Source organism: Limulus polyphemus, unplaced genomic scaffold (assembly GCF_000517525.1).
Source record: "Limulus polyphemus unplaced genomic scaffold, Limulus_polyphemus-2.1.2 Scaffold700, whole genome shotgun sequence".
Classification (NCBI taxonomy): domain Eukaryota; kingdom Metazoa; phylum Arthropoda; class Merostomata; order Xiphosura; family Limulidae; genus Limulus; species Limulus polyphemus.
Window position 1 is genome coordinate 402503 of NW_013666310.1, and position 27106 is coordinate 429608.

The 27106-nt window shown below is 32.5% G+C and overlaps 1 protein-coding gene across 4 annotated transcripts in view; it reads left to right on the forward strand.

Annotated features, from left to right (window-relative positions):
- Positions 1 to 27106, forward strand: part of LOC106460066 (armadillo repeat-containing protein 2-like) — a 37562-nt gene that overhangs the window by 4050 nt on the left and 6406 nt on the right. For 2 of the 4 annotated variants that reach the window (XM_022386682.1, XM_022386683.1), the window contains exons 2-17: positions 56 to 228; positions 1483 to 1530; positions 2981 to 3059; positions 4433 to 4562; positions 5288 to 5423; positions 6622 to 6812; positions 7444 to 7619; positions 10305 to 10407; positions 12210 to 12382; positions 13735 to 13782; positions 18760 to 18905; positions 21559 to 21658; positions 22252 to 22392; positions 22788 to 22868; positions 23220 to 23316; positions 24726 to 24848. In XM_022386682.1, the coding sequence (XP_022242390.1) occupies positions 86 to 228; positions 1483 to 1530; positions 2981 to 3059; positions 4433 to 4562; positions 5288 to 5423; positions 6622 to 6812; positions 7444 to 7619; positions 10305 to 10407; positions 12210 to 12382; positions 13735 to 13782; positions 18760 to 18905; positions 21559 to 21658; positions 22252 to 22392; positions 22788 to 22868; positions 23220 to 23316; positions 24726 to 24848 (1915 nt within the window). In that variant the 5' untranslated portion in view covers positions 56 to 85. The remainder of the gene's footprint in view (positions 1 to 55; positions 229 to 1482; positions 1531 to 2980; positions 3060 to 4432; positions 4563 to 5287; positions 5424 to 6621; positions 6813 to 7443; positions 7620 to 10304; positions 10408 to 12209; positions 12383 to 13734; positions 13783 to 18759; positions 18906 to 21558; positions 21659 to 22251; positions 22393 to 22787; positions 22869 to 23219; positions 23317 to 24725; positions 24849 to 27106) is intronic. The other 2 variants (XM_022386685.1, XM_022386684.1) reach the window with 2 other exon arrangements.

Here is a 27106-nt window from a genome sequence, read left to right on the forward strand (position 1 = left end):
AAATGTATTTTTATTTAGCAGATATTTTTAAATAGATATTCTTTATTTTTCATAGTTAATGTGAGTGGAAACAAAGATAAACTAAATGAAGATGAATAAATCAAGCAAACGACCATTTTATGCTCTTCCCAAAAACCGAAAAACCAGTGCGGAGATAGTGAGTGAAGCTCGAGCTGCAATAAGAAGTGTTGAGACCAAACGACCTTTTACCCCCGCTGAAAAGAAAAGGTTAGATTAATATTTGAAGTCATCCTTGTATTAAGTGACATTGTTTGTTTGTTTTTGTCCACTGTTTCACATTAGTTTTCTTTGGGAAAGTTGTAATACTTAAATGTTTAACCATATAATTTTTATTTATATGCTTTTAATACCTATACACATCTGAATTAAAGTGAATAACACTTAATAATTACGTGTATATTGTTCATCCAAGTGTATTTATTGAAACGTAAGCTTTTAAACACTGTAGAGAAAATAAAATTATACCATTAGGAACAATAATATTACTAATTAATTTTCCAAATACACATAGTTTTAAATACACCAGACATCACTTTATGACACGTTTTCAGAAAATAAAAAGGGAATAATAGCAATTCTGCTATTTAATAGGCCTGTGATTAAATATGTGGAAGCATCAAAATGCTTCTTTTGAATTTAATTTACGTTAAAGTAACTAATTCTTAACAAGATGTACTGTGCAGTTTAGTAATTTGATGTGTCAAAAGGTCTAGCAATCTGAATATGCTAATCATTGAATTAACATAGCCAATTTGGTTAGGAATTCATCTTGAAATCTCTTAGTTGGGTAGGGCTGATGTTCTGGAGAATTTTTGTTACTTTTAGAGCAGCTGATTTTTAAATTTATAATTGAAGAGATGAACATTATTGTCACAAGGTGTGAATGAGAATTTTATTTGTAGGAATATGGAAGAAAATTTGGTGCGATGTAAATGTTGGTGTTATGTAAGAAAAAGGTTATAATTGTAGAGGAAAGTGTGAGTAAATCTGCTGTTTATTTGAATGTATTAAAGAAGTATACTGGATAAGATCTGATTCAGGTTCAAAAATAGTTAAGATATTTGAAATAGATCATTAATTACTAGTTTAAAATAGTTTTTGTCATTCAGTTGTTACTACGTTCAAATGCTGTGGCCAGTACTTGCAGAATTTTCAATAATTGAATTCTTTAATTAAATGCTTAGTAGTTGATTTCTTATTCGGTTCTCTTTTTTTTTATCCACATATTGTATTAAATTCTAAAACTACATGTAATGAAAAAATTCCACACAAATATCAAGAATTTTTCATTGCATTTCTGAACCAATTCGTTATTATTATTTAGCATCTGAAATTTATTCAGTTTATGGTGAATATGTAGATTTGTACAATAAAGTCCTTACATTTTATTCTTTCTCAGTTTTAATACATTACTGAAATGCGCATTAATTTTTAAAGGTATTTTTGTGTTTTACTTTAAAGGTTGCAGAATGAAAGTCCTCTTCTTCATCGCCGTCCTAGTATTTCCAGGTTGGTTTTGAAATTTATTATCTTTTTAGTCATTGCAATTTTCAATTTTTAAAGATCAATGAATATTTTTGAAGTGTAATGTTTTTCAGAAATGTAACTACTTTTTATGATTGGTTGTTGATGTGAAATAAGGCTTTCTCTCCTATCCATCTTCCCTTCATTTCTCATTGTTATGAATGCTCAGATCCAGATCTTCTCTTATGCCCAGTTCAGGCTCTTCTTATATTGTGTGTACTGAAGAATTTTTGGAGTTCACATCACCGTTTGTTTATCCATTGGGATCCTAATGTGTCATGTGACTTATTCTCTGTCTCTTTGACAGGTTGGGTTCATCAGTTGGTGTGTATTGTTTCTTTGGGCTTTCATTGGAGGAACACAGTTGTCTCCTTAGAAGGTTTTCAGCTACCCCCTATGGCTATTCTCCATGCCCCGGCTAGTTTATAAAAGAGGGGAGTGACTTCATTTTTTTTTTGTTTATTTCTGTTCTTTTTCAGGGACCCTCTTATCCTTTTCATTTGGATCCCACTCTGTGGCGGGTGTTCCCTGGTCAGGTATTCATATTTCCAAATTAGTACTAGCTACCAGTTGACCAATAAAATAATTATAACACACAGACAAATACACTACTGGACTGCCACTCATGGACTATCATGAGTAAAGCTTAAGGGTATTTTGCCCATCCCTGCTGACCCATAGAATGAATAAATCAGGGTCGGTTTGTTTTTCAAAATAGGGAATGTGGCTCACCTATTGCACTATCTCTGGAGAATCGTTCCTTGGGACTCCCCAATGCAAGTGTTCCCCTCCCCATTTCTCTTAGTAGAGTGTGGGATTCTTTACCACTCCAAGTTTCCAGTTACTGGGGTGGTGGACAGAGGTTTTTTTTTCTTGAATGATGCTTGAACTCATTATTCCACTCAAGGAGAAGAGGGCAAAGCTGGGTGCCATCCTACCAAATTTGATTTTCTCAAATGTATGGTATGAGCAGGATCAGCCAATGCAGGAGTCTCCTTGTCAAAAGATGACACTTCACTGTATGGTTGAGTTGAGCATGGCCCTTCTTTTTGGTCATTCTTTTCGTTTCGACGATCATGGAAGAGGGACCTTGTAATTCCTGTGCTATAGGTGGGACTTATTTTCTTCCATATCCTTGTCGTAATTCTGGGGACAGGAGGTGTTGCCTTGCCTCTCAGGTTTGGAAGTTAGGATTTCCATTTGAAATCACAGACTGGGAATTCGATGTTTCGTGAGTGTGGCATGACAGGTCCTGTAATTTTGAGTTTGATCTGTTGCATTTTATGCTTCTTCAGGTTGGGGCGAGGGATTGTCCACGTTTTTGTTGCTTGCCTTCTCTTCGTAACTTAGTGACTTAGTTTGTGACTTAGTTTTAATTCTAAGAATTATTGTTTTGATTTAATATTGTTATATTTATAATGTTTTCTGTTCTCAGCATTGATGCTTTGCAGTATGATCCGTTAGAAAGCAGACCAACAACTGGTGTTAAATTGATCCCTTTGAGGGGAAAAAAGGTATGAAATAACTTAATCCTTATCTTCTTGCTATGGTCAGGTCAAAGGGTGCATGTAATTTTAGCGAGTTATTTTCAAAATATAATTAAACAACTTTAATATTATGCATGTTTAATGTCTTAATTTGAAAGAGAATATTAAAAACAAAATACGAACTATCCTTTTTTGTGTGCGTCACATGGCATCTTCTCATGTCTTATTTGTCAGTTTATATTGTATTATGTTACCATACAATGTCTATAGTAGATAACAAATTAGAAACTCAGATTTCAGACAGTGACAAGCTAGAGTATAAAATAAGAAACTCCCACCTGAGATATCAATATATTTAGCAAATACACCAGAATAGCCCTTCCCACTACTACATTTTTTAAACCTCATACGTACTCACACCTACTTCTCTTAGGTACATGTTTATAACCAATAAAAATAACACATTCCAAGCTACATAAATCTGACAGTCATTTGTAATTGGCTTAAAGAGAAAGCCAGAGTTTTACTGCAAATGCTGAAGTCTGAACAGAAATGAAATTTTTTTAACCCACATATAGCCTACTTAGAAAGCCAGATAAATTAGTGATTTTATGTGTACCAGTATAGTAATTGATAATTTTTTGGTTTTCTAAAATACATCTTTGAAATCTACAAAAATTAATTTGTCTTCCCCTTCCACTTGGGAGAATAAACGACGCTTAGCAAGTACAATGTACAAGTACAAATTATTGTAAGTTCTAGAAATCATTGTTTTTCTACATATCTTTTATTTATTGTTCTGTATTTTTAGAAAAATAATTACAAATTAAGCACCACATTAGAAACATGACACTAGTTGTATATTGCACATAAAAACAGTGAAACTAAATTTTAGTTTATTTTTAATTTATAAGAACGATTTTCCAAGTGCTGTGCTTTCAGTATTTCTACGTCTTTCATCATTGATTGTACTCAATACTCTCTATTTCTAGCACCACAGATTCCTTAAACAATCTTCTCGACAGATCTTCTGCAGATTCTTCACTGTACATGGATGTCTATGTGTTACAAGTGCCCATTATAACTTTATTATGGACTTGACATGAATGTGGTGACATTGAATTATTGTGTTTTTAATTTCTTCAACTATCTTTCTTATGACAGAAAAACATTAATATCAAGGTGTGTGTTTAGATGTTTGTAAATTTTTGGCTTGTTGAGCCAGATAAAGCAATTCAGTGCTCTTAACTACACAGTAGTCCATCAAATTCCATGGTATCAAAACTTTATGACTTAGTATTCTAACCTTTAAATACAAAACAAATTTGTTATTTTATGTTGATATTAAATTTTTTATCAATGTTATCTGTTAATAAAGTGATTGATCTTTTAACTGCTAGTCAGTAATTGAAGATACTGACCAAACTGAACTTCAGCTTGAACCTATAGCAAAGCAAGTGCCAATAGTCAATTTGGATAGAAGTAAGCCAACAAGAAATGATCACAATAATGGAATGAACCATTGCTTTGGTAAGTAGATATTTCAGAAAGTACTTAAAATTCAGCTCAATGTATAACCAAGTGGAAGGAAAGTTATAATTTTTTCCTGTTCAAAATTCTTATCAATGTTATCTGTTAATAAAGTGATTGATCTTTTAACTGCTAGTCAGTAATTGAAGATACTGACCAAATTCTTATTTTCTTATTTAAGCACATATTACAATAATTATTTAATACAAAACCCCAAAACCCGAGCACTTTCGAGAGGTGGACCTTTCTTCATCAGTTTGCTGCTGTTGAAGAAAGGCCCACCTTTCATATTTTTAAAAGTCAAAAATATAAAATTACTCAATAAGGTATAAAATTGTTAGCTACAGCCTAATTATCTTTTTTTTTACATAATGAGTGTAATGAAACAAAAGACAAAATGTTGTATCACATAATGCAATAACAAATAATTATTGTATGATGTTAGGAAACATACATAGGTTAAAAAATTCAATTAAACACAAAAAATACAAAACCACATAGCCTGAACGCTTTCAAATTAATTAAATTTGTATAATAACTTTTAGATCAATAAAAAGGAAATATATGAAAACTTCATTAGTATGTCAGTAGTTGTTTAGCTTAAATATACCTTTCTGTGTAACTTAAAATGATAATTTGATAATTGCACTGTTTAAATTTACTTTATATTGTGAGTTTCATGGATTTAATTATTCATACAAATTAATATTGTTGACTTTATATAGGATACACAGTGAAAGAAAATATCATAAAGACTGAAACTGAGAGAGAAAAATTCAAAGAAAATAGTCAAGATTTTTTTGAGGAAAGCAGTAGAGATGTACATGAGAACAAACAACCTGGACATTGTTTGAAAAAAAGGTTGTAAAAATTTGTTCAATCTGATCTGGTTCAAATACAGTTAACACTTTTTGTTTTGTTTATTAGAAATTGCTTCAGTTTATTTTTTAATTGTGTAACCTAATCTGAAAGATAGTTTTTATATTAGTAAGGATTAATAAGGAATATTATTAGTATTATCATGTTTTCTTCAGTTTCTTAATGCTCATTTGTATGTAGGATATTTTATGCCAAAATTAAAAATAAATAAGTAAATGACTAAATAAATATTCTCAGAATTAAAAATTATATTGATATGTGTATGTATTGCTACATTTTATGTATTAGTTAAATAATTAAAATATTTATTTACTGTTTCCTACATTTATATGTTTATTTATTTCTACATTACTCATACATTCTATATTTCAGTTAGTCTTGGCTTCAACTTGTCTTAATAACCCCCTGCTACTCCCACCCCACTAGACCTGACCGTGAGTTTTGATGCTCTAGAGGTAGTTGGGTTAATCAAAGCTAGTAGGTGGTATCTTTACCAGAGCGGTAAATACACCACAGACTGGCAATTGACTGGTATTAACTGAAAGAATAAGACAGTGTAATAATGGCAGCTTTGTAAAATCATGATGTTTATTTAAAGCAACAGAAGAATGTGATAGTGAACTTATTTTTTTGGTTTGAAAATTGTGTATTACTCTTAGATCTGTATTAGGAACTTGCCAAATTTGTCATCCTAAAATGTATGTCTGAATATTGTAGTGTAGTGTTAAGATGAGGATCTGCTGATTTCAATTTTATCACAACCAACAACATCAGTTACTTAATTAAGTCATGTGGAAGTGAACATTTGTTTTTATTCAGTGAATTATTTGTTGTTTGAATAAATCTAATGGCAGAATGAATTAGTCAATAGATGGAATAGACTAATAAATGTAGTGTTAGCTGCAAGAAGCCATTGGTGAATGAAATTTGATGGTGTAGTAAGAAGACATAGTCCACTTTCACTTGAAACACAACTTTACTCTTCACTTATAAATATAAGTTTTCACATATCTAATCTCCACTTTAGTCAGCATAATTTAATCTTTGAATTATCTTATTTTAATTTCTGTGATTTATGGTTATTAGGTTAGTTTCATAAAACTTCATACATATATATAAAAAAAACATGACAACCTTTTACCAAAATTTCATAATGTTTATCCATTTTTTCATTAATTAGAAATATTACAGTCAGGAGAAGAGCATCTGGGGACACAACTAAACAAGATGTTGATATTGGTATCTTGAAAAATGTTAAAGATGGAACTATACCTGATAATGGATATGTCAAACAAAAGGATCCTGAAACCCAAAAACTTGTGCAAAGATTAACAGCACTAATGGAACAGCTAAATATGGATAGATATGAAGGTAAATGAAAATGTATACTTGTATGTGGTCTAAAAAAGCTATAACGGTAAGTTAAAAGATATGTTTATAATGCATAGCATTAAATTGTTCGTGGAATAATCTTGGGGTTTATGAAATCAACAAATGTTTTTGCTACAAAACTTGTAATCAGAGTTTTTTTGCACATATGATAAATTACATCCTTTGAATAATGAATCAGTCAAAATGTAACTTTGAAAATACATCATGTAATTAACTCTACCACCACTAAATATTATTGTGTTTGTTAAGGTATTTTATACTGTGACAAAAATCAAATATGTAATATTTTGAAAACTAAATTGCATTATCGTAAAGTTCACACTGATACACTAACATGATAATTTAATTATGTAACTCAGCTATAAATCATGGTTCACTAATGTTGTAATCTCACATTCTACTGATGTTCTAACATTTGCTATTTTAAACTGTGAGGTTTTAAGCCATTGATATGATTGCAATAAGCTTCTGCACAAAGAATTGTAGAAATGTCTTCTGAAACCAAGTTATTGTTTTGAAGAAAAATATTCATGCACTGGTATCTTTGATAATAATTTTTTATCTAATGTAATTCTTTTTTGTTATTGCTCAGTTTTTCTTTACTTCTAAGATAAAACTGACCCACACGTAGAAAAAGTACTTCAGCAATTATATCGACTTCTGGAAGAGAGTGGACTGAAAGAGCAGAGCTTCAAACTCCGTAGCTCACTTCTGAGAGTTTTATACAAGCTGTTAGATCCAGCTCAACCCCAGAAAAGTCTTTTAGTGGCCAGAGTCATATTTCAGGTCAATGTTAATTAAATTAGTAAATTCAGATCTTGCTTCAATTCTTTTCGGGGTAATTTTATTTGATTAACAATTTCTGAATGGAATATATCTTTAAAATAGTTCAGGCAATGATAATTCTTTTATCACTGTCTCTTTCTTGATTAGTAGTAAAATAGTGATTCTGCTAATAAAATCATTCAGGCAGAGGATTATGGGAAATAGAGTGTTGACCACCAGGTGACACATGAAATGTACATACTTGTGACTATGGTTTACTTGGTTGTTGTTCCTAAAAATGTCATCTAATTCTTATTTTATAGTTCCTGGTTGTTATAGGGTGTATAAAAGGGACAAAAGTTATCTTTTTACTTTTTCTCATGCTAAAATTTTTTCAAAATCAATGTTTTATTTTCATGAAATATGCATGAGTTTCATTGTAACTAACTAATTAAATATTACCAAGTATATGAGGGACCATAAGAGGCTTATCATTGACAGATCAAAACTATGTCACCTATTGGTACCTATTGATCTCATAAATATTTACAGGCGTCCTAGTAAACCTTTAAAACTTTTTTCCAGAAGTGTAACCTTCAAAGCCTTTATAATAGTTTTAAGAGCTTGTAATAGTCTATGAAAGCCTGGTTTTGAAAGCTTCAGTCTGTAAAAAAAATGTATACTTACAGAAATAGAATTCTTTGCTTTTCCTTTTAATTATAAAAGTCAGTTCAATATAGGAATTTATATGAGGCAAGCACTGCTTGAAGATCTGTTTCTATTATTGTGTGAAGTCAGCATTTATTGTTTATGACACAAATCTATGAAACCGTACAGAGGCTATTCATGGACTAAATGAGAGTATGAATGTATGCCTGGTAGCCATGCATCACTTAAGAGTTTGGCTATTTGTAGGGCACGTTAAAGAATTCTGATGTTTAAGGGTGTTATTCTACTAAATAAGGATTAAATATTTAATTTTGGTTGTTTTCAAGTTGGATTGGCTCTGTCATTGACAAAAATTGGTGCACAACTCGACTCTTGCTGAAAATGAGATTTTCCTTAAGCCATGATGACTGCTATGTGAATAACAAAACTCATTAATAAAAGGAAAAATACAACTTATCTTTACAAATTCGAAAATAGGAGTGAAACTACTGAAAAATATTATTATTTTAGATGAACCTCATTTCATAATTTAAGCTACTTGAGAGATTTAAGAGACTCGTATTCTGCTGGTTGAGATAACTGATCCAGTATTCAGATCACATGGGCATCTACGCTAAACTCTCACTTGATACAAGGTTGCTGGGGGAATAGCTAAACTATCATTTGATATGGTTATATGAGACTTGCAACTCAACAGATTAAGTGTTCAGTGTTTGAGTATAGTTTGTTTCTACAAGGGACCTAGCACTGTTCTTCAGTTTGCTGTCATACAGGGTTGTTGATGAGGAGCAGAATTCCTGAAATTGGTCTAAACTTGGAGTTAGGTAACAAATCCAAGAATAGTGTGGGCTTTACTTTTTTGTTTCCATAATTTATAATTTTGATGATTAGAGAGAAAAATAACATTTCTTAACAACTGGTTGTGAGATAGCAAATTCTGTTTTTATTTGGTTATGATTTTGTTTATCATTCATTTATTAGTCTGTCTATCGTTTAGTTTTATCTATGAATTTTTAGTTACATTTGAAATGTCTATTTTGAGTGTATTTTGAGACTGACATTTCCGATAACAGTGACATACAGATATCATTAATGTTGCACAGGAGTATGTAAGTTATGTACAGATATTATGCACAAGAGTATGTAAATTACGATCACATGATTTGTGATCTAACAAGTGAATAAAACCCTACAAGTTAGCCGTAACAAGTTAGTTCACAAGGTATAACTGAAGGGTATTATCGATGGTTATTACTCAGTGTTGTTAGTGATCTTGTAGTTTATATACAATGGAATGTTGATATTTTGGAATTAGGTTTTTTTGTTTGTCTGATTCTTTTTGTTCCTGATTTCTTTATTTATTTATTGAAATACTTTTGTATTTATGTATTGTATTGTTCATTAATGTTAGTTTCAAGTTCTGGCCAGACACATATTTCAATAGTTTGAAAGTCACACTTTGGATTTCTGTGGTTGTCAATGTATTATAATTTGTCTAATTCTGGTTGTAGCAGCAAATTACTTGAGATTATTACAAGGTTACTTTGATAAATAATAATTATATTTTTTGTAATATAATTTAAAAACTCAGGTAATTAAGTATTCATATATTTGATAAAACCTTAAGTGTAAATGTTATTTGAAATATAATTTGATTAACAATCATTAATTAGCAAAGACTAGCCTGAAAAATAAATGGTTATTTATCGAAATGACTTACATCTGTCTTTCTTTAATGATTGTGTTAAATATTTATTGTTTTGAAATCTTGATCCTTTTTTCTCAATTGTGTTATCAATATTTATTTTAAACTTATAACTTAAATATTTAGCTAATGTTTTTTATGACATATTTGATTACTTGAAGTATTTATTGTTTTCTTGATTATAAATGTTTATTTACCAGTACTATTTGCATTTTTAAATTAAATATTTTTACAGTATTATTTATTGGCTAGCTTTTTGTATAATTTTACTTACATGTATCCTGATATTATCTTTACAGGTGTTTCATTTAAAATAATGTTTACTTCTTTAGCTGAAGGTGAGTGGGAGAAATTTAACATCTGTTTGTAAAGCTGTGTACAAGATCAGCAAAGAAGAAAAAAATGACAGCCTTTTTCTTAGCACAAAATGTTTAGGTACAGTACCATAATATTTTACCACTGGAAACATAAGTTTACCATTCTCTCAAGTTATATTGATATCATCGTTTTTATTCTGTTTGTAAGTAGTTTTTCAAAGGGCAGGCCCTCTTTAATAACTGGTGAATTGTGTGTTACTTGTATAGTGTTTTTCATTTAAAGAAAAAAGTGTGGTGATGTGGTTTGTCACTTCTGAGCTTCTTTTTTTTTCCCTTCCAATGCTGAGAATAGTTTTTACTTCATACTGTTGTTATTGCAAGTTTAATCGCAATTAAACTTCATTGACTATTACTAGTCTTCAACGTAAGACAGTAGATACAGTTTCATGACCAATAATCATTATGATATAATTAAGAGTTCCATAACTTATTGTGCAACAGTGAGAATTGTCAGCCAGAGCTTTACAGACAAGGTTGATTTCTATATTCTGCAGATACTACTGCATAAGAACTTCTTACCTTTGTTCTTGTATGGTTGAACTTGTGCAACTGTAATGTGTGTTCAGGCAATTTATTTCTTTGGTATTTGACATGGCATAACTGAGAGTCCTTTTAATGATCTCTGCGTTAATGTTTGAGTTTCAGGAGAAATTTATATTGATCTATTCATTATCTCTCAGGGACAACATTAATAATCTTTGTTTACTGTAATGGAGATGATTGGTGAAGAGCTCAAATTTTGCGGATGGAAATAATCGGATGGAAAATCTGCATTTAATGCATAATAAAGAGAGAAAATGATCCCAATCAAACAGGAATCAGCATGTAATGACTTCAAACATTCAATAATTTAATGTTAGTTTTATATTTTAATGTAATTCTTTGTCACATGCAAGTATCCACTTGTGGAATATTGTAACTAGCAAGTGAGAAATTTGAAACCAGGGGTGTGATCTTCGGGTTTTACAATCTTTGAATATCAGGAGATACATGTAGTATTAATGAAGTTATATTGACGTACTATTTGGTGAATTATAAGCCTAATGACTCTTGTATTGTCATTTAAAACTAGGATTCAGATATTTATCCATCTATCATAAATAAACTTAATAAATGACTCAAGTTTTAGAAGTTTAAATTCATTTCTCAGATGATGTGTTATACCTTTTACATTTTATACATTTTTTTGCTTTTATTACCCTGTATCTAGCTTATATCTGTGTTTATCATATGTGTTGTATAAGATGTTCTTCCTTAAAACAACCTCTTTAGAAATGTTATGTAGTCTTACATATGGGTTATGAATAAGTATAGTTAGGTTTGATTTTTAGTTTTTGTTGTCAATTTTATTTAACTTCATATAATATACGTGCCTTTTATTTAATAATAGAATTTTTACAGGTTAATATAGCAATGTATTTACTATTTATATCAGTAGATAGCCTACTGAAGTTTAGAAAGTGATGACAGAAGAAAAACTAACTATGGATGTAAACATGTTTCAAACATATAGCTGTGCTTCATAAAAGAATCTACTATTTTTTATAAGTAAAAAACAAACAAACAGACAGTGGTAGGAGACAAGGTTAAGTCTTTCAAGAACTTAGTTAGACTTCGTAGTAAACCATCATTGTTTATAGGAGAATCACTTAGTGTAATCCTTTCATAAATCTGGTGACTAATCATTAAATACCAAAAGGTAAAAAACTAAAGCCAACTATGCTAATAAATAAAATGACAAGTACAACCACTAAAACATCAAAAGTAGAAAGTATAATCAAATTGTAGGCATTTTTGTTAAGAAATAGATAAGATAACATGGTATGTGAACTAATTTAGGATTGTGTATTTTTATTATAGCAACCTATTTAGCATTTGTTCAAACAATCCATCCTGAAGTTACTTCCGATGCCATGATGTATATAACAGCAACTTGGAAGCTGCTTTCTGGAAATGAAAAACTCAGAAACTACTTATTGAAAAAAGGCTGTTTGGAGTTCTTGCTGTACCAACTGAATAATCTAAATATTATGGTACGCCAGAATTTTAATGAAGTTGTTAAGAAGATGTTAATTTTGCTGTGGATGTGAACATAACTTACTTATTTGTGTGCAAGTGAAATAAGGCTTTGTTTCATTTATAAAGTTCTTGGGCTGTAAAAAATCAACCATCTTCTGAAACATTGATTTCTGTATGACCCACACACCGAATTCTTGGGCTGTAACAATCTTCTTAAATCGTGATTTCTGAGCCACACACTCAGTTCTTGGGCTATAACCATCTTCTGAAACTTTGATTTCTGTATGACCCACACACCCAATTCTTGGGCTGTAACCATCTTCTTAAATCGTGATTTCTGAGCCACACACTCAGTTCTTGGGCTATAACCATCTTCTGAAACATTGATTTCTGTATGACCCACACACCCAATTCTTGGGCTGTAACCATCTTCTTAAATCGTGATTTCTGAGCCACACACTCAGTTCTTGGGCTATAACCATCTTCTGAAACCTTGATTTCTGACCCACACACCCATTTGTTAACAATTGTTTGATAACAATTTAGTACAGAAATTTTGCCTGTATACATTCATTAAATATGTAATAAGTTATCAGATAGTGAAAAAGCACCTCATTCCTGAATTTTTTAATTGTTAAACAAAACTCTTCACCAAACCTTTGCCTACCCTCTCAACTCTGACCCAATCAGCAAAACTAATTGGAGACCAATACTGTGCATAATAAGATGGGAGCATGTAGCTTATCACAGTATATAATTATATCAGAGAATGAATTTATTCATGACATTTTACCTATGTGTCCAGTAGACTCATTTCCAGAATTGGAATTAGATGTGGAATTAGTTCTTGTAGTAATTTAGACAAGTTCAGACAGAGATTGTTAATATGCAATTTTTTTGCTATATGTTAGTTAGTTGGTACTAAATGATCGAGGTCCATGTTATGCTCATTCTTTATATTTTTACAATTAAAGATATGGTTGTGTGCCCATATTCTGTTTAAGAGTTGGTTTTACTAGCTTAATGGCAAGAAATTTTAGCATTCTAAGATTGAATTCTTCCCACTGGTGGAGAATGAAATGAAAAATACTGGAGATACACACCAAATTACATTTGTTTAAACAGTGATTGATAATATTATATAAAAACAAATAATGCATAAATAAAGAATGAAATGAAAAATACTGGAGATACACACCAAATTACATTTGTTTAAACAGTGATTGATAATATTATATAAAAACAAATAATGCATAAATAAAGAATGAAATGAAAAATACTGGAGATACACACCAAATTACATTTGTTTAAACAGTGATTGATAATACTATATAAAAACAAATAATGCAATTTATTATGATTGCAGATTCAAAATGGTGGAGATGGTGAGATTTATTCAAGTATACTTGTTCAGGTAAGACTTTACAGAATATGTTGGATCATTTTCTAACTCATTTAGATTTGTCTTTACAAATGTTTAAAATGCTTTGCACAGACAAGTTGGAATTTAAAAAACAAATTAAAATTAAGGGTATTAAGAAGTGTGTGAAAACGAAGTTGATTGCATAAAAGTATTTACTAGTTTTCAAAACTTACTGAAAAAATATCCATATGATTCACCAGTAGTTCAAGTTCAGCTAATGTGTGTGGTGTAGTCTGTTTTATATGATGAAACTGTTCTTTATATTAAATATTTGTCTGATGTTACCTACTAATAACATTATCAGTTTCAATAATTATGTGTAAATGTACCCATTTATAATATTCCCATTTTTAATATATAGTTACAGTAAAGGTTGTAATAAAAAATATTTTCCGATACAATATTTTACCTCCTCTCACAAAAATCCTTCTCAACTTATACTGCTCTCTATCAACGCGAATCTTTGCTTGCCACTAGCCTTGATACTCCCACCTATCTCTGCATACTAACATGCAAAAGATTATGCACCAACCCTCCACCAGTAGGAGTGCGACACTACCCATATCATGACCAGTGCCCTCTCTAATCTTGCAGCTGTTAATCACTTCTCAATTGACAGTCTTATTGAATAGATGTGTTTTCACTCACGGTTTGATCCACTTATCCGAAAGGTTTTACTTTCTTAATGTTTTACTACTTCATTACATTGTTCTTTACTGTTTTCATTCACTTTTGTGGAGTGTTACGAATTTTTCATTTAACTTCTCTCCTCCTCTCTGTTTTGGGTGGTCACAACTACAACTGCTGTTACTGCTGCAGTGAAATTACCAACCACATCCAACGGGTTGGAACCACGGTTCTTGGCCCATGAAGTGATGGCTCTGGTCCTTCGGGAGTTGACCAATTTCATGCAACAGTCAGAACAAACTGAGGATTGTCCTATCAAGGTTTTCAGTGATCGGGAAGTGTTGTATTTGGACAGCCTTTTTCCCCCTCCGGAACATGCCTTTTATTTGTGTGTCATTTTGGGGGACCTACTAAGACCACTTTCCAATGGAGCCTTGTTTGGAATCCCTTAGGTACTCCTCTCTCTCTCTCCCTTACAGACTGACTTCGACTGGTGATTAAGTTGGAACAATAATACCATGGATGTACCTCTTACTCCTCCTTGTCTGGAATGTCATCTTTTACAGTGGCTTTTCTTTCATTTGGAGGTTTATCTTGACATTCAGGAGGTTTCAGGCGATGGTCTCTTTCTGAATCCTCTCTATATGTCAATCTCTTGGAACTTATTGCTGTTTATTGGGCTTTCATTCACTTCCTCTGGGCTCTTTGGGGCTGGTTGATGATGTTCCACTCTGACATTTCTATGGTAATCTCATACATCACTGGGCAAGGAGCAATTGATTAACAAGCCTCTGTTTTCAAACATTGGATCTTCTGTGTTGAGCCCACTACCATCACATCACTTTGTTGGCATGTCATAATCTGAGTGTCCTAAATCTGGTTGCGGATCAGTTATCTTATCCCGACAAGATTCTCCCTGCTAAAGTGGTCTTCGAATTCTTATGCTTTTCTGGTTTTGTGTGCTCTGTGGGATGGCCAGGTTTGAATGCTTTTGTTTTTTTAATACACCACTTCCCCATTTTTGGTCTCCTATTTCTCATCCTTTGGTAGGAGCAGTTGATGCTCTCAGCCGGGATTGGTTGGGTTGGTACCTATATGCATATATTCCTATTTGTCTCCTCCCATGTGTCCTTGCCATACTTCAGATCGCTTCATGTAGTGATCTGCTGGTGGTTCTGTATTGGCCAGCTCACACATGGTTTATGCTGCAGTGCCTGTTTTTGGTGTCATCTCCCCTTTCTTTTCCTTTAACTCCAACACACCCCCATTAGCCACACTCCAGCATGTGTCATCCATCTGTAACTGCACTCCATCTTCACATGTGGCTTTGTCTAGTCCCTTGCCTGAAAGGCCTGACTTTTGTATGTAGCTTCCTTCATTTCCTGTCCTGTTCATCCTTTCTCCATGACAGTTTACCAACATACGTGGTACACATACTTCTGTTGGTTTGTCCTAAGGTGTTATCATCCTTCCCATCCTACTGTTCCTCACATACCATTCTTTTTTGCCTTGGCTTTTTAAAAGGGGCCTTTCGGTTTCCTGTTGTGGACTATAGGGTGGTGTTATCTGCCATGTTTACCGACTTTGTGTTTTCCTGTTGCCAGTCGTCTTATCCATGTTGTTTCATTCCTTCCGCTTTTCCTATCCTCCCAGCCCTGCTACCCCTCCTGATTAGCACCTCTATGTGGTCCTCCATGCTCTTCTCTGGCCATTGGAACTTTTGTCTTTGTGTTCATTATATCATCTTTCCTTGAAGTCCTTGTTTCTGTTCTTGTTGTCTTGCAAACATTGTTGTTCTGATGTATTAGCGATTGATGTTTGTCACGTTTTTGTTTCCTTAATTCATACATTCTCCTCTTTCCTGATCATTCCTTTATGCCCAAGACTTTAGCTTGCTTGAGAGGGTACTTATACCTTCACACACCTCTTTCCCTTACCACCTTTATGACTGTTCTGATCCTGCCCACCTCCTTTGCCCTGTCAGGGCTCTGCAATGGTATATGACACATACTGTTCCCTTCCGTGGTTTCTGAGTCTGTCTGTTTCTTTCGTGAAATCCTCACCTTTTCCATAACCTTTTTTCATATTACCCTTCCATTTCTCCTGATGATTGTTGCCTTTTTCATGTTTTCTTCCCATCAGATCTGTCACCTTACCATGCCCCTGGATACACTTTCCATCTTGCCTTGGGAGACATCATCAGTACTGTAACTGTTTATCTGTGGGTGGTAAGCACTCCATTCATTTTCTTTTCTTTGCAGGGGCCTTTGTTGCATATTTGGATTCCATTCTGTGGCAAGTGTTGCTGGACCAGGTATATTTAGCCTTAAATATGCACTGTACAACCTGTGATCATATACCATGCTAGATGACTGTGACTTTGAGACTCTTCATACTGCAGACCTGATGTATAATTCCAGATGCCAGGTCATATTACACCCACCATTGAGATGGGATGTTCTGCAGGACCACTCGTAGGTATACCTTGTAGTCCTGGACTGTACACTTGTGGACTAACATGTGTAAAGCAGACAGCAATTACTGCCCATCTCTAATGATTTGTGCCATTTGAGGCTCTTCTTACCACGGACCTGATGTACAATTCCCGATATCGCTAGGTCTTGGTTTATCGACTCCATTAACAGGATCACTCTACTTTTCAAAATAGGGTATTGTGATCATCCATAGCATTGTCTCTGGTGCTGTGGTCCTCCAGACTCTCCAACACACTTTTTCTCTCCTTCTTCTTGAGGAGTATGGGTGTCCTTGTCACCTACCAGTTCCTAGCTGCTGGGGTGGTGGACCATGGTGGCCTGTCTTCCTGAGTAGGATGGTGACATTCAGCCAGTGTAGGTGGTGGGATGCCCTTTCTAACATGGACCGTATATAAAATGTCACTTGCCACCAGGTGTTGGATGTAGCACTCTGCCATGTATTGCAGTTTGCCTCTCAAGCTGAGGTGCCCTCCTTCTTACCTTCTGCCGGATATCTGTTCCTGGGGATCAGGTATTGGTTGGAGCCGGACCAAACACATAACTCTTCACATCAATAAATTCCCAATGTTGCCAGGTTTTGGACTGGAGATACATCAAATATAGCCATCCCACTTCGTACTGTCCACTGGATGTTGGTTCCCAGTGAATCTATTGTTGGTTGTCACTGAATGAGACACATGAATTCCTGCTGGTGTAATGCTGATTACCCTTCTCCTAGCGTGAAATGGATGAAAAATTCCCAATGCCACCAAGTTTTGGACTGGAGATGTACATTCACCTGTGTCCTCCAACTTCCTATTGTCTGCTGGATGGCGGCTTCTGGTGGATCTGGTGCTGGTTATATTGGAAGTGAGTGCCTGCAGAGATGGGTTCTTGGTACAAAAGCACCTCTTCCCTGCCACTATCTTGTCTTGAGATGAAAGGAATAGGACCCTCTTCCTATCACAGATCTAATGTACTATTCCAGATGTTGGTTGAGATCAGACTCACCTCTACAGACTGTTGCATTCTAGCCACTCTACACCAGGTGGGAGGGGGGGGGTCTCATTATTTCAGTAACTTTTCTTGGAGTCCCTCTGTTTCTGCCCTTTTAACAACATGTTACTAATGGGCAAAGAGTATACCTAGTTCAGAAATGGTGCAGTCTCCCAAGGTGTGTTGTTTTTAGTTCCTTCTCACACCTCATGGTTTTTATTTAGGCACTTCCTCAAGGGAGATCATCTCACTAGTCATCCACCAGTTCAATGTTTGATTCTAACTTTTTGTGACAAGAGGTAAGATATTGTATTGGAAGTTAACATTTTCTTAAACTGAAAATGTATTTCTGATAGATACTTACCTCTTCTCACATTTCCCACCCATCCTCCCCACTTCTGGTGTGGTTTGGTGTGATCTTACCAGTTTCAAAGTGGTTAACAGCTGCAAGATTAGAGAGGGTGCTAGTTACAATAGTGGTAGTGTCTCTCTCCTATTGATGGAGGGTTGCTGCATAATCATTTGTGTGTTAGTATGCACAGATAAGTGAGAATATCAAGCTTAGTGGCAAGTGAAAATTTGTAAAGAGAGAGAGCAGTATAAGTCAAGAAAGCTTTGTGTGAGAGGAGATAAATATCTATCACAAATATATTTTCAATTTAAGAAAATGTATATATATACTGATACTAAAATAGGCCCGTTTTCAGCAAATATCATTACAGTGAAAGTTATAATAAAAATATTTATTGTGGTACTAAAATAGTTTAATAGCTTACAGGTACCATACTAAAATAGGCCCATTTTCAGCAAATATCATTACAGTGAAGGTTATAATAAAAATATTTATTGTGGTACTAAAATAGTTTAATAGCTTACAGGTACCTTAAGAAATTTGGCTGAAAATGACTTCTCACAACAGGCTTTAGTGAAGGAATGTGCAATGAAAGATATGTGTTTAACTCTTCAGTTGTGTCAGAATGACAAGGATGTTGTTCTGAATATTATTCGAACACTGAGGTTAGTCTCGATGAGATAATAACAAGGCTAGTACAGCTTCCTTGTGTAAAGTATTTTTGTTTTAGAAAAGCTTTCATGTTTTTATACAACTTACAAGTGTTTTACATCATGTATTTTTTAAAAAGTATTAGAAAAACATAGCCAGAAGTATTATAATTTTGGAACATAGGAATAGGTTTATTAAGAGGACTGGCAAGATTATTGACCAAAATTCATTATCAGAGATGTCATTCAAGTGTTATCTAATTTAAATAAATATAAGTTTTTTATACCAATTTAAGGTAAATAAAGTCAATGCAAACAAAATTTCAGGCATTTGCATTTTGTTTAGAGGTAGCAGTTGTTTACAAAGTAAAGAGTTTTCAGCGTGTTTAATGTCTAATTATAAGATAATTTCATGTATATGATGATTGTCTATGAATATTTTGACTTTTTACAGTATTATTTCTAAAAAAAAAAGCATAAAAACTGAAAAATTGGTAACAAATATTATGGTTTCCTCTGTAGTGTCCAAATACTACATACCTTACTCTTACTTGTGTATACTATAAACTTTTTTCCAAATTCTCTAAGTTCTGATTTTGAACATGTAAATCTGGTTGAGGTCGTGTGTTAAATTCAATCTGAGATGTTACTTTCTGTAGCTTAACCAGTCAATGAGCTTATCTGCTATTTCATGGAATAGTTACATTGTATCCTACATGACTTTGTGACTGCCATGTGAAGCAGAGATATTTTCACATTATGGTGCCAATTTTTTGATTGGTCAGATACAAGGTGGAAATTTTGAACTTTAACATTAGGTTTATTCTAGCTATACAGGAAGACAGTCTGTTTTTGACTTGAAAGAAACGTCCGGCATGACCAGGTGGTTAGGGCACTCGACTCGCAATCTGCAGGTCGCGGGTTCGAATCCCCGTCACACCAAACATGCTCGCCCTTTCAGCCATGGGGGCATTGTAATGTGACAGTCAATCCCACTATTCGTTGGTAAAAGAGTAGCCCAAGAGTTGGTGGTGGGTGGTGATGACTAGCTGCCTTCCCTCTAGTCTCACACTGCTAAGTTAGGGACGGCTAGCGCAGATAGCCCTCGTGTAGCTTTGCGCGAAATTCAAAAAACAAAAACAAACTTTAAAGAATCAGAACTTGATTGTGAAGTCCTGTTACTGTGTTTTCTTTTAACTAGTGCCAGCCAATCACGTGCTGTTTTATTCCATTCTTAGTCAATCAAATACAGTTACACCTTGCTCATTATCTCTTTTTTTTGAAATACAGCATAAATCTTTTCATTTATTTACATTTCTTTTATTTGCAATAATCCTACTATCACCAGATGACCAATTACCATATATTTTGCTTCAGTAAAGCATTTTTTTTACCTTGTCTTCAACACTATGTCTTGTCACTATAATTTTGCCTGTAACAGATCACTACACTTATCCTTCCATGTCCCACATCCAATGTCCAGGTTTTGTATAGATCAAATGCCTGTATGTGAGTTTAGATTACTACACCTCATCATTTACTGTAATGCCAAACCCGCAGTTTTGAGTGTATGACCTAGTTTTTAACAGAAAAACATCTTCATACAGTGTTTCATAATGTTTCAGAATATCTAAGTAATACAAGTTAATGAGAGGGTGAAATATGGGGCTCAGAAGTCAAGAAACCTATGTGAGCATAATAAGGAAAAATGATATATTGCTGAATCCGGCTCTTAAGTAAACAGTGACCATTCAACATGTCTCATAAATAAATATAGTGCGCTTGTGTCTTGAATAAAGATTGTTCCTTGTGTTTTTGTGCAGTTAGTTCCAGTTTCTGTATTTCTTTCTCAAACTCGATCAAAGCTAGAGAATCCAGAATTGCTTCATAATAAAAATCTTGGTCAAGCATCCTGTTATTTTGCAGACCTATCCTGTTACTCAAAGGGAAGTACGTTTGACCTGAAAATACCATACTCTCATCAGCTCAGCTAAGTTGATGATAACAAATGTTATGCATAAAAGTTAGGACCTTTATATGGCCTTAGATGTAAGAGAAAGTTGATTGGGGTTTCATTGAAAAGTATACTTCTCTTTCGTATGCCAAGCTTTCTTCTGTAATTAAAGACATATAAATTTTCATTTGATAGCATTCTCATAGCCTCCAGCTAGAATGGTGAGATCATAGCTCATTAGTATATGGAATTGTTACAACATGTAAAACCTGAGTACTAAATCTAGCTAGAATGGTGAGAGCAGAGATCACAGCTCATTAGTATATGGAATTGTTACAACATGTAAAACCTGCAGCTAGAATGGTGAGAGCAGAGATCACAGCTCATTAGTATATGGAACTGTTACAACATGTAACACCTGAGTACTAAATCTAGCTAGAATGGTGAGAGCAGAGATCACAGCTCATTAGTATATGGAATTGTTACAACATGTAAAACCTGAGTACTAAATCTAGCTAGAATGCTCTTTCACTATAAACTAATAGAAAGATATGAGAGTTTTAATAAAAATGAATACCACAATATATCTATATTTTACTGAATAGTATAAGTGTATTTTGGTTTTGTTTCAAAATCTCTCTGTTATAAAAAATGGATTTTGTTTCTTGCTCTTTGATATAACTTGGAAAAAAAAATTAACCTTATCAATTCTAGCAAACTTACAGTGCTACAACAATCATGTGAAATGTTGCTGGTTTGTGGATCTTCCTGTTTAATTCTAATGGATCTTCTCCAACAACACAAGCAAAATCAAGTAAACTAATTTTAATTTTTGAATATTTTCAGTAATTGAAATATTTAAAGTTTGTTGTCCTTTTTCCATTCATTCAGGCTGACACAAAGGCTATAAAAGTTAGATAATCTGGAAATGATGCAAAAAAATTAAGAAATACTGAGAAAATGTCAGAATGCCTTAAGAATTCAAATCTTAAAAAACCCAACATTTTAGTTGTGCTACTTCACACTGAAGTACCTTTTGAAAAACTGAAATATCTCTATGTAAGCTTTAATATCTCACTGTCACTTCTATTGGAACTCATTTAAACAAGAACACGTTAATTTTTGAAATGGTGTTTTGTAAAACTGGGTAACAATACCAGCTAAATCGTGAAATATTTTGAATATATTGTGAGTAAACTCAGTATTTTATCATTCAGATTAAAGAAATTGGATTTGAATTTAATTAAGTGTGCTTACTAAGTAAAATTGAACCTGAATGTGATCTTATTTTGCACTAGTAAATTTTGACATGAAAAATTAGTTCTTTCAGTAATATTAAATTTTACAATGTTTTTTTTAGAGAATATTGAGAAAACAAGCTTACTCATAACTTTTTGTTTTTTAAAGGATATTGTGGTACGGGTTTTTTTTATCCTCGGAAATCTTGCGGCATGGGATGAGAATGTTGGATTGATAATTTATGAGGTGCCTTGTAGCTTAAATAATCTCCTTGCTATCCTGGATTACTATATACAGTTGAAAATAAAGGTAAGATATTTCCAAGGGATCATTTATTATTTGCAAGTTCATGTCTACTGGAAAAATATTTTCTGTGAAAATGTATCATAGTGAAAATATATTATTACAGTGTCACAGATTTTGTAGTATTGAAAGAGGCTGTTAGGAAAAAAAAAGGAGAAAATGTGTTAACAAATTGGAATTCCTAAAATACTTAAAAGGTAAATCAGAATTTATTTTATGTGATCTAAAGTTTTATCAATTCTGTAACAAAAAGGTTAGTTTTATAACTGTTGAGTTTTTTATAAACAATTTTTTAAAGCTTAAGTCAAAATGACTGCTAATGATTTCAGAACAAGGTTATTAAATTTTGTTGAGTTTTGTAAGCTTTAAGTGTAAAATTATTTGCATTCAAAATTTTGCAGGTGAAGCAAGAAACTGAGAGAATAGCCGAAGGAACATGCTGTGGTATTCCTCCCAGAGACTGTGAAGATGTTCTCGTTAAGGTAACCCAGTATTGAATAATGATGTTCGTGGGAAGTTTCCATTAAATATTTTTGTTTAGATGAAAATAAATAATTCTTTAAAAAATGATTAGATAATACCATTGATTAGCTATTTTTTCCTAGATTTGTTAATTTACTTGAGAAAAAATGCCAGGTAATTCCATCATAATACCTTAATGTAAGCAACAGTATGAAGAGTACAGTGTGCAAAATTCCTGTAATTTTTTTAGTCTCCAACATAATAATGAGTCACTGAATATATTTTTTGTTTTACTAGATTGAATCGTTAGTTTGGAATTAACAACATGTAGTCATTTCATAGCTATAACCAGTTAAACTTCCCGTTTGTAGGCGGTACGACTTATTGCTAATATGAGCCTTAACAAAGAAGCAGGAAATCATTTGGCAGCTTGTGATACATTGTGGGACATACTGTTAAGAATCATTGGTAAGTTGTTATGTTTTGTATAAATACTATTAACAGAAAATATATTTAAATAATTAATCGTACATTCTAAGCTATTAAAAAAACATTTGTCAAACATGTACAGTCAATTTGAGTTTATGTTTCAATGTACGAATAAAGCATCGTAATATTAATATTAAAAGAGATTTTTTTTTAACAAATAAAATAAATTAACTCCCATATGATATTTATATATACAGAGAGTTGACTAAGTTACATTAAAACAGTTCTGGAGTCCGAAGCTCATCACCCTACCATGATGCCTCAAGTTGATACGTATTCCTTTGCTTTCTAATGCCATTAAGTACAATAGTTATCCTCATCTTGGAAATTCTAAGTCCTCGATCTGAACAAATTTTTATGATCTGAATGTATGAATATTTTGCTTTGAACAGAACTATTACACATCATTTGCAAAAGCAATCAATTTTCAGCACCATCACACCATCTATGATATATGAGTTCTACTGGAACTTTATATCAGCTGTGGTTGTCAGTGACTTGCTGATTTGCTTATTCCAGATATTTTTAATATAAAGTACTCAACACTATATGTATATATATTTATTTATTTAAATGTTCAACAGCATTAAAGTATAAGGTGCATACTTAGACAACTTGTGCCACTATTTAATGTTACTACTTCAAATGGAAGAATTATTAGTCTGTGAAGAATGAAGAAAAGAAATACTTAACTGAAGTATTTATTTTATTTTGAGCTTTTTAATTAACAGTTTCAAACAATCTAGGAATACATATATATTAGCTTATCAAATTAAGTTGTCCTTAGGCTGTGTATTTACATGTGGCTTCATACCTTGTTCATTGAATTTTGTAAGCATCTTAAGATCATATCAACGTTTAAATAATTTATTAAACATGTGGACTGAGTTTTCTTTGAACAACTGTTGCTGCTTTTTCTTGGTTTTTTACAAAATGCAGATTTGATCAAACCAAGGAATCAGCATGAAGCCCAAAACTTTTTCTTCGAACCAAGAAAAAAGATCAGAAGTTCATAGGAAATTGTCTACATCTTTTTTGATTAATTACCTACAAAACGTAAATGTTAATATAGCAAGAACCAAAATTAACTTTTTTATAGAACAATTTTGCATCTGCTTTTAGACACAAGAATTATTTGTTTTTAATTTCTTTGACTTTATAAATATAAATGTGCATTAAATACATATTTTAAAAATAGCTATTGTTTAAATGCATAATGAAATTTATGATACATTGTTTTATTAACATGATCATTTTAACTTAACTTTTCTCTGTTAATCAATCTGTTGGTGAGGTACATGTAAATTTAAATAATGATACCTTTTAGTGCTATGTAATGAAACATCTGTGTACAAAAACTTTTAGTCTAATACAAGCTGTGTATCTAGACAGTAGAGAGATGGAAGGTGGAGAAGAACTTGTACTCACTACTTTGATATGTCTCAATAACTTATCCTACTATTTATCTACTGAGAACCATTTTACCTCATCTAAGGCAGTTGCAGCTAAATGTGAGTTATAATTTCCTTATATGTTTGTTTTAACACTGTAGTTTTGTAATGATAGGTTCACAAAAATCCTTATGAAAACGAAATTAAATCTGTAAGTTTGTTAATTTAATTTCCAACACAGTCTTTCTCATGACATAATTGTTGTTGTTTTTATGTGTAATTTTACTGAAATAACATTTATTAAAGAAACATTTTTGTTATAAAAAGACCTCCATCTTTATATAAATATATTTGACTGGGAGATATTCCACAAATAAATTATTGTAATTCAAGAATCAATGACTTTGAGTTGTCTAATATTTCAAAATTAAATGAATTTTCTAATGAACTTCTTTCAGAGAAGTAGACCATCAAGAACGATCACTCCCACTGACTGTGACACATGACAGTATGGTTTCAAGCTCTGTGTTTACAAGCACTTTTAACAGTGTTAGCTGTAGCAGTCATATAACTTGTGACTTTGTCTAGAAGATTAAAATCACTCAGATCTAATTTCGGACAGGAACATGTTACTGATGGTGACATAAAACATTATTTATGAAATGTACAATAGATTACAATGTAAGTTTTACAATCAGATAGGCCTTAAATTTTTACCTTTACATTGCATTGTATAAAATAGCTATTGATTAGAATTTAAAAAGTTATCAGTATTTTCCAATACCACTGCATAATTATAATGTACACCTTGCTTTCACAAACTGTCTTAAAAATCTAACACAACCATTATCCACCACTGAAGCTTTTTTTTTTTAACTTCAGTACTTATCATTTGTGCATATGCCCATAATGACTATGCCAAGGATAAAATGGTATCACATCTGTTAATAAAGATTTATTCAAAACCTGTTTTATAACTGACATATTAAATTACCTAAGATAATAAAATCTAATGATTATCTGGAATTTTCAGAATAGGTTTAATTAACGTTGCAGGTGTAATAGTTTGACAACTTTACTATTACTCTTTGTATGAGCTTTTTTGAAGACAGTTATTTGCTCTTTGAGTACTTGTTGGATTCTGACAGTGATGTGTAGATGAATAATGAACATTCTTTCTAAATTACAACTGCTCTGATCATAGATTATGTTTGACAGGTCTGATTTGGAGATGGCAGCATACAGTTTTTTTCTGATCTTATCACTGTGCATAATACCATGAAACATAGCCCTGTAAAGTGCATTCCATCTCAGTAACAAAAGCAACCATAGTCTGACTAGGCACACACAGGTTATCACCATAACTGTACTTGTTATGTTAGATGCAAATATACATAGTCCCTGATGCTTTACCATTTCTTATTTCAAGGTTTTTGGCCAGTTTATGTTTCTTATTTTGCCTATTTATCCTAAACATACCAGTGCTATTTAAATTTCTTATATTTTCTCTACCAATTTGACAACTTTCTATCTTCTTTTTTTGACTTACAGCAATGAGAAATGAAAATATATATTGATTAATATGATTATGGATCTAACAGTCTTCATTTCTGTACATGTGGGTTAGAAGAGGCATTTAGATCTGGATATCTAGGGATGTAAGAAAAAAAATATGCACTAGCTTCAGTCTAGTAGGCATGAAAAATTTACTTGCCTAAACTAAAATTATATTAACTAAGTTATTTTTTCTTTCATTATAATGACTGAATTATTACATATTGCAAATATATATATATACATATCTTATTTGTTACAATGTCAGTATATTTGATACAGACTTAAATTCTTTAGGCAGGTTAACCAATCTATATATGTGATAGATTGGTATTTGTGACGTATTGAAATTAATATGATTTAATTCAGACTATAGAAAAGCAAAACAATTCTGGGCAGGTTATCCAGATTACCGACAGCACCGCCACCTGGTGGATAGAATGGTCCTAGGCTATTGACTAGTGTCATACACCTGAGAAATGGAGATAAGACATTAAGTTATTCATTTGAGTTTGTAATGAAAACAAATTTCAACACTAAATTTGTACAGCATTCAAACTTCACATACGTAATGTATGTGACAAAATGAAAACAACCTCACAGTGATCCTATACTTAGAACACCTTGCCATTTTCACTGCATCTAGAAAAAAGGCTACAGAGTTTTGAATGAGTGATCCAACTAATTTCACTCAAACGTAGCTGGTTCGTCTTGGATCATAAAACCTTTTATTAAAAAATAGCTTTTCTAATTCCCTTAAAAAATAATCACTTAGATTAGAAAATTTTATAAACATGAAACTAAATAACTGCATATTTTAATAT